The sequence below is a fragment of the Numida meleagris genome, chromosome 2 (genome assembly GCF_002078875.1).
Source record: "Numida meleagris isolate 19003 breed g44 Domestic line chromosome 2, NumMel1.0, whole genome shotgun sequence".
Lineage (NCBI taxonomy): Eukaryota > Metazoa > Chordata > Aves > Galliformes > Numididae > Numida > Numida meleagris.
This window is the reverse complement of record NC_034410.1, coordinates 27,944,199-27,958,656: the sequence shown is the minus strand read 5'-3', so window position 1 is coordinate 27,958,656 and position 14,458 is coordinate 27,944,199. Positions and strand designations below refer to the sequence as shown.

Genomic DNA, 14,458 nt, shown 5'->3' with positions numbered 1-14,458 from the left:
ACAGGCATTTTTAACCACTTTATCTTACCCAATGCTGTGAAAGCAGAGATGATGGAATTTCTTATCACTGTTATTGGTTTCCTGCTCACCGAGCTCTGGTCCAGGAAACACTTCTGCACATGCTCAAGTTTCATTGTGCGTGTTGTCACATTGATTTCTAATGGAAATATTCATGTTAAATACGTACAGAAGTGTTTCAGGATCTCATCCCAACATGCTAAATGGGTGGTCAAGTTACCTTTCAAATAGTAATTGAACCAACATATGCATTTCAAAGATGTGTTTTATTAAAGGCATTTAGAATAACGGACCTAAGAACATCAAATCTGATGAAATGTTACCTACTGTTTTATCACTGAAGTTGAAAGCATTTTGCACACCCATAAGCAGTCATTCTTTCTTCAGGAATCAGTGGTAGACTGAGAGATTGCATTAGATACAGTCAGTAAGATGATATATATTCAAGAGACAGTATTAAAATAACGCTGAGTAGAGATAACTATATGAGTGTGTACAGTCATCAGATCACCCTATCGTTACAATAATAACGTTTGAAAAATATTTGGAGAAATACAGTATGTGCAAATATTTGCACTGACCGTGGTTGGTGATAAGAATAATACCATGAACACTGTATATGAGAAATTATTAAATCAGTTGCTTTGAGCTTCATTAACATCTTCTATAAGTAGACATCTCAATTAGAATCTGTCTTTTTCTATACATGAACACTCATTCACTCACACATGTGAGTGAAACACCATTTTCTTTGAAGGTTTCTAGAGAAATCTTTTCCCTTCCAGCTTGGCAAGCAAAAGCCAACACTTTCTTGTTTGAGATGAAGATGTTACTAGGTTCCACTGAGTCATTTTCCTTTATTGAAATATGTCTGTTTATAAAGCATACAATTTTGTATCAAACAACTGATAACTTTCTGCCTTTTTCTTTTTCAATCTCCCTGACTAAGGTAAGCATAGACAATTAGATTATCTTCCACACCTCTCAGTAACAAGTTAAAGCCTGTGTAAAACTGAGCAGCAACAGCAAAATTTTAAAACTATCTGCTGTGCAATTTTATGGAAAGTAGTCTGCTGACTTCAGAAAACATATTCCCATTTTCAAAAGTGGTGAATTTGACCTGGAATTTAACTATTGTCCCTGATAATTTTTTTTTCTTTAAAAATAAGGTAACAATTTTTTTATTTTTAAAGATTGGATTGATCACGAAGTAGATCAATTAAAAGCATTTAAAATACTGTAAAGGATCAATATTGAATAGTGTCTCTGGAGGAGAAAAGGCATCCTATGCAAGGCAAGTGCAGAGAATTTGTCTGCTGGTTGTCACATGATGACAATTCTATGCATTATCCTGGTAATTGTGATAATTTCTATAGAATTATAATTAGTCTACCTAATTATCTAATCTAATTCTTCTATGCTTCCCCAGATTGTCACAGAGTGATAACTGAGCTGCTAGAGATACCTCCCTTCCTTCCTTCATGTTTCCTTGCTTTCCTTTCTGTCTTCCCTTTTAAAGCCACTCTCACTTAGAAGAAAAGATATTCATCCTCATAGAATTCAGTTCAATATCTTGACAAAATAAGGTCGTATGAGAGGAAAAAAAAAAGTATAGGTTAAAATCTATAATGTTAATCCAAAACAAAAGGAAAATTGAAAGGAAAATCTAGGCATAGTTTTGGATTCTAGATCATACTGAGTCAGGTAATGGTGTCATTTCTAATGCTATCAGTTAGAAATGTCTTTTTTTGAAATCAAATATTTTGCTTTGATGGAAAAATAGTCAAGGAACTGGGAGTGGCTTTCCATGGTGTATGGTAGACTTCAAAAGCTGAAAGTAGTAAATCGAAAGTCTTGAATCTTCTTGCATACCTGTTTCACAGTAGTACTTCAGTGATTTAAAGAATGACCAGAAAAAAACTCTAGGAAGCATCTGCTGTGAGACTAATTTTTATTTCTTTTTCAGTGAAGAAACTGAACTCATATTCAGGACCTGTCTTTTCATCATTAGCAGAATGAATGATTATTCTTGAGTGGGATAATTGCACCCATTTGTTTACATGCTGCTGTTATTCCTTTCTTTTACAAGCTGTTCCAGCTGAGGAGGTCAGATTTGATACCTATTTTAAACATATGAAAGAAAACATTCCTTTCTCTAAAATCATTATTACTAAATAAGAATACAGTGGTGAGGTTCCCCAGATCACTCTCTCCAGTGATGCAGTCTTTTTAGAGAAATGATATTTCTGAAGTAGTTTCCATATCCTGTATTACCACAAGGGCTGCAATATAAAAAATGGTACCTGGTTGGCAGTAGTTCCTTTGTTTGAAATCTTTGAACATGCAAGTAGTTATAACCTCTGTTTAATCACAGACTGTATAACTATTTATGATACAAGCTCCCGAAACACTGAATTTGCACAAAGAAAATTGAAATTTGTTTCAGCTAATGACAAGAAACAGCAGTGAATATCATATGAACTAAAGTATCCCCTCAGAAACTAGATTACAGACCTAACCTAACTCCCGATGGAATTAATTATTTAGCATATTTGATTTTTAGAGTTCTTTCTTTTTCTATTTTTTTCTCTTTCTTGCATGCTTTCTTCTCATTTTTTCCTTGCTTTCTTCTCTCTTTCTCACTTTCTTTTCTCTCTTTCCCGCTTTCTTCTCTCTCTCTTTCTTGCTTTCTTTTCTATCTCTTCCTTGCTTTCTTCTCTCTCTTTCTTGCTTTCCTCTCTCTCGTTTTTTTTTCTTTCCTTCCTTCTTTCATGGTGGGCACCACATTATGTAGAGGGAAGAAGAGTAGAAAATAATCTGAGGAAAATATTGTTGGGTTACAACTTTCAGTTATTTCCCAAGATGTGGGATAAATCATGGAGTCTATTATCTCAAGAAAGCTTTATCTTCCTCTTGACTATAGTAGTAATTTCAACCATACATTGCAGCTTAAAAGAGGCACTGACCAACTAACACTTCATAATTACCTTTATGGCATTTAAGCAAGCTGTAGAAAAAACACGTCTGACTATATTAAAAACTATGTAAGGGTATTACAATTTTCTACAGCCATCAAAGTAAGTCTCCATTTGAATTTTGATACAACTTACAAAATCAATTCAAACATAAACGACTCATTGAAGGCCATCTCACAAAAGTAATAATGAAAAAAAACACACAGCATATGGATCAGGAGAAGGAATTAATCCTATCACTCCCTAAAAAGGAAACCTGAGTTACAAGGCAGAAGAAAGAAATGAAATAAGTACCCCAAATGCCTAGATATTAAGAATGTACTTTGAGAGCATTATAAGCACATCTGGTGGTAGGATGGCTCTATTATGGTGTTGTAAGGATTCCAGAAGTATAGGTACATATAATTCCTGCTCCATGTCTTATGGAGTGCACTCACAGTCCCTGCTCAGTCAGCAGTTAATAATTTTCAGCTGGCAGGCCTCTATTATATTTTGAAGAGCCAGTTAGACTAGAAAATATCTTAGCTCCCTAGATATTTGTAACCTTGACAAGCGCATTCTTGGCTTTTTTGTACATCCAGATAAACTTGGAGAAGGTTTTATTCTGGCTTTTTAATATCTCACTGTGGGATGAGGAGAGGAAGCAGCTGCAGTGGGGTATCAGAGGCGTGGTTAAATGGACATTTTTATGGAGTTGATCTTGCCAAATATAGAAAGAGTAGGAGATCTTTCCACCTCACAAGATCTTTTTGCATAGAGCTAATCAAAAGAGCAATGTTACAGTTCTGCAGGCTAGATAAGGTTACCGGAATAAACAGTCAAAATACGTAATGCTTCTGTTTGCCAACATAAACGGAAAATCCCACCTAGTCAGATTAAATTCTGCTGATGGCAACGAGGTTTATTTCTCCTTAAATTTAATTTCCAATATCTACCCAGAAGCCACCAGTCATTTATAAAATGCCTGAAACCTTTGACTGTGCATTGAGAAGGGATACATTTTTGTCAAAATGAAGAGTACTTTTGCATTTGTTTTTGGCTTTCATATATGTAGTACCAACATGGACAGTGACAAAGCAAGAACTTTTTAAATGCTCCTTTCCATCAGCAAAAGAAGCAGGCAACATTATAATTTAAATACTTTTAGGCAATGTTGATATAGTACCTTGGGCAATGAGGCCATAACACATGCTGGAACATTGAATTGTTTTGGTTTTAAAAATACTAAAAGAAGTTTTCCATGAGAAAGGTTTCTCCCATACAGATGGTACCTCAGCCCTGGATCACAAGTGACTTGATTAAAATCCTTTTCACCATCACTGAGCTCAGGGGAATTTAATCACAGCATTTTTTACGTACTGAACTTGACTGATAAGGTAAGAGTCAATGCAAAGAGAAGGGCTCCACCAGAGAGATCATAAACTGACATGACATGGTTGACCATATCTGTCTGATTGATTGTGCTGTCATGTCTTCTCTGAAAGGCAGCTGCTCATTCCAAGCTTCCATGTGCTAAACACTCTCTATACACGCTATAATAATGAGCCTGCGTGGCTTGAAATCCCTTGGATTGTTTATTTGAAGTAACACCGTTAATAAAATAAAACTCTATAATACTTTTATGTTTGTCTTGAGCAATATAAATACCAGCAGTAAGAGTCACTGTGCTAACTCAATTCATTCTCTTAGGAAAGAATGCTACTAGCAAACTTAATTATAACTAGTGCATAATTTTGATTTGCAAGAGAAAGAATGTACGTGGCAAAACTTCAAATAGTGTGTTTACTTTTGCAATATTGACTGAATTCAAACAAGCAACTCCATGCACAAAGATCCAAGTGCATCAAGCTGTTACTTGTGAATGGACTTTACACTTGCAGAGAAACCCCTTGGAGTTCTGGGTGGGGAGAAACATATGATTGTGATAAGTTACATAATGCAGTGTATGTGATAATAGATATAAGTATCAGCACCTCAGATGGCTACTTTTACAAACATAGTAAGGCCCTGCTATTCCCTACCCCCACCCTTTCCTAAACACATGCCTAACGAAGATTTGGCTTCTTTTGTCACCCCTTAAAGGAGATAGGAGCTTTTCAAGTTTCTGATTTATGGTTACGTGAAGAAAATAAATAAATCAGTTAGAACAAATGGTATTGGGAAGGTACAAATGAACCATTTTTACCGTTTTTAAATGTAGAATCTCTTTCTGATTTCACTTGCTCCTTCTCAGGGAGGCCCTGCTGAACATAGCTGCAGCTCCTTGAGGCTTACTAACTTTAAAATCGGATGTTGATTTTGAGCTAGTTTGCCAGCAAAAGGCTTAAGATTGGCTTACTTTGCAGGGCAACTTTAGAACTGGTTAAAATAAATGGAAGTGGTGGTGCTTCTTTCCTGGACAAGGGTGATGACTTCTATGCCACGGAATCCGTAGGGCTGACATGGGCCAGTAGGTTACTTTCTGCTGTGTCAGCTTCTTGACATTTAACTGTCCTCATCATAAAGTAGTAGAAAAACATTGCCATACTCAACCAAAAGCCAGTCTTATGACCCAGTACTTTTTAACTTTCACAACCTCAGCTGACTCATGCAAAATGAGGGCAGCTATACAAGTTATTTCTTTTTTTAAGAAATAGAAGCTCTACATTTCATTCATGTAAGTAGGTGTTTATGCAAAGAAAAGGCAAAGTTTGTCTCAAAGAGATGTTCCTCACAAGTTAGTTTTCCACCATGTGTTTCTTTTGTAGATTTTAATATATATATATTCTAAGGAATTTAATAAAGGCAGATCCCTCAAAAGATATGTTACAGGAGTGTAAGGTAGATGGGAGTTCTAGGAGTAACCCTCACACGTTGCCTGTCTTTGCCTTTGGACAAAGGAGAGAGACTAATTTTGTCAAAAATACTCCCTTAGCAAGTCAGTAGGAGGAAAACCTGAAATGCATTGTGTCCTGTTCTGTTTAAAGTGTGTTAGCCCTGAAACCTAGTGCAAAAGGGCTTTGAAAAGAGCAGGTTAACTGATTCAGTCTGATTGTGAAAGTAATTTTGAAGAGCACTGGTGAAGCTGGAATTTCTTTGGAGGGAGTAGAGGAAGGTAATTGACTGCTGTCAAAGACTTCAGAAAGTAGAACAAAATACTTTTATTGCTGCTCTCTTCTGAAATATAATGTCTATTCCATCCCTGTCTAAATGTGGGAGGTAAAAAGGAGAATGTGTCACCTAAGCAGTAACCAAACCTCAACTGACTTTTATGTAATGAAAATCCAGAACTCCCTCCTACACCTTCCTGGGTGCCAAAAGTTCCAGCTGTCCTTTGTGCACCTGCCAAACTCCCCTTTTTCTCAACAGCTGCTGCAAAGTACTTGTGAGTATTTGGTGCAAAGTTCTGTAATGTAACACTGAGTAGATTATGTTACATCATTGAGAAGGTGACTAAAGCAATTTTAATCAGAAGGTTTTGGTACCACTCATTAATTTATAAAAGTTAATTTTCTCCAACTGATATATTTTGATACAATTTTGTAATAACTAAGAAGACATTTAATACCCAGACATATTTATTTAAATTGGTTTTAAGTTTAAAATATATTTTAAAATTCTGAGAGTGTTTTTAATTGAAAATGTGAATACTGTTAAATCATACAAGGAAGAACATTGAATAAAACTACCCATGTGTCAGACTATTTAAAATCTCATGTTATCTTTATTTCTGAAGATATTTTAAATTGATAATTTCAATTGTAAAAATAATTTAAAGTTAATAGTTTTGATTCTTGCAACCTGATCCAGTGGAAGGTCTCCCTGCCCATGGCACAGGGTTGAACTAGATGATTTCTGAGGGTCCATTCCAGCTCAAACCATTCTCTGATTCTCTGATGCTAACCCTTTTTTTTTTTTTCATAGATGAGGAAAAGAAACATGCCAGTTTTTTCCATTCCTATTTGCTTTTATAAGTGTTTTGAATAAATTATTATGAAAATGCTATCTCTGTGTATGTGAAGAAGGTAAGTTTCAGCTGTATAACACCAGTGATTTCTGTAAAGTCCAGGAATGTGACTTTCTTTAAAATCTGGCAAGATAAATGTACTATCTAAAAATAACAGGAACATTTTCAAAGCCAAAGAAAATCAAGAAGTAAACCTTTTTTTCCTTTTTAATTTTGAACGATCAGGATTATTTTTTGTTGTCCATACTTTTACCTGCATTCAAAAAAATTCAATTGATAGACTTAAAAAAATAACAATAAAAGAAAAAAGACAGTAGCTGACCTGGGACAGAATGCTTAAAAGGCTTAGTGATTTGTTGTTCCTGACACATTGTTTAGACATAATAAAGCAAATGGAATTTGGGATACTGACCTCAAAGGCTCATACTTAAAAATATGCATCTCTTAAAACAACAGTCTCAAGTGGCACAGCCCTCTTGTTTCTCATACTTAAGGTTTGTGAGGTGTTGAAGCCTTAGGTTTCAATCTTGTATGGGATTCATGCCAGTAAACTCTGGAATAGAAAACTTAATTTTAGATAAGATTTCAGAAAAGAGCTTTTTGAAAGAGAAATATCTATTTTCCTGAAAGAAGAAAAGAAGTCTAACTATTGTAGTTGCACATTTTGAATTCAGTCACACATTTTTCATACACGAATGTCTTTATTCAGGAATAATAATTGCAGAAAATACCTGTTTATCTTAATGCTAAAATCCTTTGTCAAAAGGAAATATCTACATTCTATAGCGCATGGTATAAGTTAACTATTCTTAACTTTTATGTGACTGAAGGGCTCCACTGAAGAAGGATTATTAAATGAGCAGTTTAGGTCATATGTTTGTTTGGAACCAAAATTATGTGTTGATGTCCACAAAATGAAGTTGTACTGAAGGTATATGTAAAAGACAGAACAGTGTGGTTCCTAAGCTTACTAAGGACTTTTACATCTAAGTAGATACTGATAACTTTAGTACTGTAGACTAACAGTATCAACCCCCTTGTTTTGAATCTTGTTCTGTGATTCCTCCAGAGCACTCCTTGAAGTAAATTGGTCACAGCAAAAACATTTCTCTTGTACATCAGGAGACCCGCAATGTGATATCATTTACTCAAATCTTAAGTAACAGCCTAATCATCAGATGTGGAGATGCAGATGCTAAACAACTTGTTGACTAAGGGAAAAGAGGCTGTGCTTTCGTGCCAGTAAGCAGATGTACTCAATAGACTGGCTCATAAGCGCTGATGTAGAAACAGCTGTTAATGCTACCATCATCTTTAATATCATTCATTTCCCTCCACTTCCTTTGTTTTCCATATATACATATGCTTGTTCTATATAGTTATGCTATGCGAGTCAGAGGGTGGAGAAGAGGGAGTGCATTTTAATAAATAATAGGCAATCAGATCCTGATTCTGGGAGGTGGTAAGCACAGTTGGCTCCTGCTGAAGCTAACTAAAGCAGTGCAAAAGGACTCCTACATTGGGGAGCATATAAACAGGAGGGGGAACAATTGTTTATGAGGATGGATAGCGACAGGACAAGGGGGAATGGTTTTAAACTGAGACAAGGGAGATTTAGGTTAGATATTAGGAGGAAGTTTTTCACGCAGAGGGTGGTTAAGTGCAGGAACAAGTTGCTCAGGGAGGTTGTGGATACCCCATCCCTGGAGACATTCAAGGCCAGGCTGGACATGGCTCTGGGCAGCCTGGTCTAGTGGTTGGCAGCCCTGCTCTCAGCAGGGGGTTGAAACTCAATGATCTTTGAGGTCCTTTTCAACCCAGGCCATTCTATGATTCTATGATACACTGTCAATTTTTGTCATAGTTTTAGCTCAAGTTGGCAATGGGACAAACTACTTCTTTCAATGAGAAAAAAATTACAAGGTTTTCAAATTCACGTCTTTAAGCCCACTTTTTTTTTTCTCATTCTGATTTTTTTCATTTATATTCTCCTCTCTTCCCTCCCCTCTCACATTATTTCTCATAGTGTTCTGTTCTGATGCATGTTTTATAATTTTCAAATAATCTGTGCAACTGAAAGGCAGTTTTCCATGAATTCAAACAAACGATACTCTGAAGCACTTCACATAGTTTGCTTCACCTCCTTCCTATTACAAAAATATGGATGGATCATGTATCAGTAACTACTACACCTGCTATAACTGGCTTTTCAGCTCCAAAGGAAGTTCAGAATTCCTATATCTGAATTTGATCTTCAGAGGAAATAACAAGTGAAGGACTTGTCACATATTATTAGCACTTGACCATTAGAGGCCTCATATAGAGTTCATTGAACTTGAAGGAAACACTCCCTCTGATATTAGTGTACTTTGAATTGGGTTAAAAGTGGATTTCAGTATTTTAAAATGAAGGAAATAAGTATATATATATATATCTAGAGAGAGAGAGAGAGAGAGAATACCTAAAGTATTTCCTTATGTGAGAGTACCCCAGTCCATTAACACAGCACATGATGTAAAAATAATCTCACACTATTTTTAATAACAAATTTCACTGAAATTTTTATAATATATATAAATTATATAATACTGCATCATATTATATTATTTATAATAAATAATATTTGGCATGCCGAATAATGAAATTTCTTATTTGATATTCTTTAACTAAATCAGATGTGAGTTGTTTGAAATCATTAACAACAAAAAACTTTTTTTTTAACTTTTTCTTTCTTTTTTGAATTATCACCTGGTTAGGCAGGTGATCGGAATTGAGATGAACTCCCCAGACTGACTTCTTCTGCTCATTATCTAGAAGCTGGTGCCACTTACTTCTGATATTACTGTTGAATCATAGAATATCCGAAGTTGGAAGGGACCCACAAGAATCACTGAGTTCATCCCCTGGCTCCACACAGCACTACACAAAATTCAAACAGTATCTCTAAGATTGTTGTCCAAATGCTTCTTAAACCCATGAAGCTTTGGGCTGTGACCACTGCCCTGGGGAGCATGTCCCAGTGCCCATCACCTTCTGGTGCATAACCTTTCCCTAGCCAGCACCTGTCCCTCCCTTGACACAGCTCCACGCCATTTCTTCTGGCCCTGTTGCTGTCACAGAGCTCACGCTGAGCTCTCAGCACTGCCCTTCCGCTCCCTATGAGGAGCTGCAGCCGCCATGAGGCCTCCCAGAGTAGCTGAGCTACTCTGCTCTGGGCTGAACTAGGGACCTCAGCTGCTCCTCATACATCTTGCCCTCTAGACCCTTCACCACCTTTATAGCCCTCCTTTGGACTCTAACAGCTTTATGTCTTTTCTTCTGTTTTTCTTGAAGCCACTCTTTGTATACACTACTATTTTGTTTTTGTTCAAGGACATAAAGACATTCTGAGAATTACTTAGATTTTTAAAACTTCTCTCTAATGCTGTTATTTCTTTTTACGAAACAAAATTTTATGGGGTGTTATTTCAGAAGAAGGATGAGAATATTCTATTGTACCAGGCTGAACCCAAAGCCTATTGATTTTGGGTGTTTGGACTGTGCCTGTGGTTGCATTTACTATACTTCCCTCCACCATTGTAGTCATGGCTTTTGCAAGAGAAACTTCATTGTCTTAAAAAAAAAAAAAGAAAAAAAAAAGACCCAAAATAAACAAACTGACATCTTAACTTCCCCCACATTGCCCTAAGTGCTGTGCTAATGTGGTAACCTTTTGAAGACTATTTGCTTGGACATGTCTGATATGTGATCCAAGTATGATAATTCCTAGTATCACAGCAACCAGCAACGAATACCTTTCCTTTTACACTCATTTCACTGTACATACCAGATGCTTTGCTTCTGGTGAGCTGACTAAAATAAAGCATGTTTTGGGCTTTGAGGCTTTTAACTAACCTGGAATCATTTTGCTCTTTCCCAAGTGACTAGCTTTAACAGCTCACATTGGCTTTAACTGGAACACAGAGTATAAAAAAAATAGCTATGCCTTTCTCCCTTCCCACACATGTACATACAAATCATGATGCCATCTATCGATTCAGTTGCAGTAAAGTTTTAATATAAAATTCAAAGTGGTATTAAAGGTTAAACACCACAGTGTTTCCTGGATGTATAAGACACATTCAGAAAAACAGCGTTATTGTGGCTCTATTACTCACGTTGTACAATACGTCCTGCTGTGACTGTTCCTTGCTGTTTCTTTTAAAACTCTGAAACACATCCTGCTAAGCACAGCAGAGAATACACCGGCATTGCAAGCCTCCTTGCATTTTTTCCAAGGGAAATGTTGCAGATATTGTTTATTTTTCTGTGGAACCCTCATATTATGTGTCGCATAGACACACATGTATCAGATTTTTTAGTAACATTAGCTCTAAACGGATCAAATCCAGCAATCTTCCCTTCAATCACAAGTAATGTTTTCAGTGACAGTATTATAAGCTGATTTGAAATCAGCCTTTAATCTGGTGGAATATATTTGACAGATGCTATGCACATCCTTTTTATTTTTTTCTTCTGGCTATTGAAAAAGAGTTCTTGTGGTTTGCAGAGCTGGTACTTTAGAACTGTGCAAATAATTTAGCTTTACTTTTTTTTTTTTTCTCCATATATTTCTATACAGAGAACGGGAGGAGGGGAAATGAGTTTCAGCTGGAGTAAAATCTTGGGGTTTTATGTGACTTCAAATGTACAGATATATTTTTAATCTTTCATTCGATTAATTTATTTTCCATTATCATCTGAAATAGTTGATTATTTGCTGATTTTGTTTCCGATTTATAACTGCTTTGCTGTCTGCCTTTGTGAGTGTTTATTTGTGTGAAAAATAGAGTAAAGGATTAATCAACTAGGTTCATGTAAATGCATTTGTAACATAGACAGGGAAGTCATAAGTTTTGACTGTAAGAAATGCTCTTTCAGGCACTTCAGCAAATTAAAAGGAAAAGAGCTTTTACAGTGCTCCACTCCAAACCTACCAGTTGACAGAAACAAACAGGCTGAAAGCACTGAAAATTTTTCAGTGGAAGTTCCTCTCCAAAGTAATTAGCTTCCTTTAAAATGTAATTAGAAACGCACTATAAGCAGCACTGTGGACCCCACACTGGGCTACCCAACAGCTGGGTTCTTCTGTCCAGTCCCTTGTGGGTTCTGTTGTGTCGCTGTTTCTTTATCTGTGGAATTGTATTAATACATTTTTCAAGAGCATGTTAAATTCCCACTGTTTTCTAAAGGGCTCTGAGGTCTTTGCATTGAGGGCATGACAGCAGTGATGCATATTGCAGCTGGGCCCACAGCCTTCTTGCTGTAACTATTTTACTTCCCCTGCAGTCATTATCCTCACCTCCCCAGGGCTCTCATCCCATCCCAGACTTGATCTCTTGCTGCTTAGGGAGCCCTCACTGCACTTTTAACCAAAAAGAGCTATGCTACAGCTAGGAAGATGGTTATCAACCCTCAGTGACTCCATCTCTATTTTCTTGTTTTTTCTTTTTTCCACAAAGGTAAAAGTTTGGTTCCAGAACAGACGGATGAAGTGGAAGCGGGTAAAAGGAGGGCAGCAAGGGGCAGCAGCCCGGGAGAAGGAACTGGTGAATGTGAAAAAAGGCACGCTGCTCCCCTCCGAGCTCTCTGGCATTGGGGCAGCTGGTCTCCAGCACACGGGGGACTCACTAGCGAATGACGACAGCCACGACAGCGATCACAGCTCTGAGCACGCACACTTATGATACACAGAGAGTGTCCCAGCTCCGTTCTCAGGAAAGATGCTTTGCTGGCAAGCCTTACACAGGCATCGTTTACGTATGCAAGTGACTCTGGCAGTGATTTTTAAAGTTGTTACGGAAGATTCAGGCTTATTGTGTCTGCTTTTCTTGATTTTTTAGATGGTTTACAGTAAGTGCCATGTCTTAAAGGTGCCTCAAGAGTGGAGAAGTGGAAGATGAACTTACTTTGAACATTCCAGATTTGTTTGTCATGTTTATGACAGCGGGCAGGTATTTTTGCTTTAGCTTGCACTGAAAATTACATTGCTCTCAACAGACATTATATTCTGAAAACCACAGTGCCACAAAATCACTATCTAGTGGATAAGAAATGTATTTTAACTCTGTATATATTTACCTTACAGCATTTTCCTGTCTTCACTAATTTTAGCAATGCATTCATATTAGCTGATGGCAATAGTCACTCCTGACAATAAATGGCTTTTTGTCTCTCTATTTTTGTTTTGTTTCGCCAAAGACATACAATACATGCAGATACTTTTGTTCAAGTAGAGAAAGTGTCTGCTAGGACACGTCCTTGTATGACAGACAAAACAAACGTTATGTTGCATTTACTATCAACTGCTGCTAATAGGGTATTATTAAACTTACCTAGCTCCTCAATTCTTCTTATCTTATAACTGCAAAAAGTGAGTTTTAGGATCATAAGGATAGTCCAGTAACCTGCCAGAAAATTTTCATGCTCAGTGGAAACCCCAGAAAGGATTATTCACTTCTACTTTGTCATCACTGAGTACATTGATTAATACTGACTCTGTGGAAATGTCTCTTCATCTTCAGTTTAAAAAACAGCAGTAAGCTGAAAGTTATTATCAACTGCTTATGTTGGTAGGAATCAAAATATGAAAGTAACTCAGTATTGTGTCCGCGTGTAAAATCAAGACACATTTTCTGTTATAAGCTTTTGTGTACATACAGGCAAACACCAAATCTCAAAATTTAATGCAAACGATTGTACTTTGTAAAGAAAAATGTTTAATAAATAATCCTTTTTAAATAATTCTGGTCTCTCTACAGTGTTTTCATAGGAAACTTAAAGTGTTGTTTTGTAAAAGTCCTAAAGAACTCTGACTCTTTTCAGTCTTTTCGAACTTCATCTGTGAACAATGCAAAGCTACATTTTCAAATTTGGGCTTTTAATCTTGGATAAACTTTCCACCTTGATCCATTTGGGAAACTCTTTCCTTCAGCAGGAAAAAGGCATCTAGCAGCTAATGATGTCTTCGGCCAAAAACAACAAGAGTCTGTTCAACCATTTTTCCAGATCTAGAGCGAATATAAAGGGTTAGTTTGTTGGACCTTGTTGAAATGGATTAAAATGAATAAATATCAGGAAAGAGATGCACGTTTATGTCATAATGCCTTTATTTGATAGTGTTGTTCAGGAGAAAGATACTAAAATACCTACGAAAAACGTAAGAGATGAATTATACTAGGTTCTGCAATAGAGTGAAAGAAAGAGCAAGCAGGAAATGTGCATGTCCTTGAGAGCATTCACTGAAGCTCTGCCATGTGGAGTAGTAGGGCATCATAAAAATTAAATGCAATCAAGAGATCTGAGTCTGTTTTCCCAATCCTTTCCACTGTAGGTTTGATCTTTCTTGCACGTTAATTGTTGTCATGGTCATTTTAATTTAAAATATCCAAGCAATGGGTAATTCATTTCTTTAAAGATTTCAGAGCACTTTATTGATTCCAGCAGTTAAGGGGTTTTGCTATTTGTTTCTCAGTTCTTT

At 36.6% G+C, this 14,458-nt stretch overlaps 1 protein-coding gene across 1 annotated transcript in view; it reads left to right on the top strand.

The window, feature by feature from the left end:
- MEOX2 (mesenchyme homeobox 2) overlaps positions 1-13,722 on the top strand; it is a 55,141-nt gene extending 41,419 nt beyond the window's left edge. The window contains exon 3 of the mRNA XM_021388390.1: positions 12,441-13,722. Coding sequence (XP_021244065.1) covers positions 12,441-12,665 — 225 coding nt within the window. The 3' untranslated portion in view covers positions 12,666-13,722. The remainder of the gene's footprint in view (positions 1-12,440) is intronic.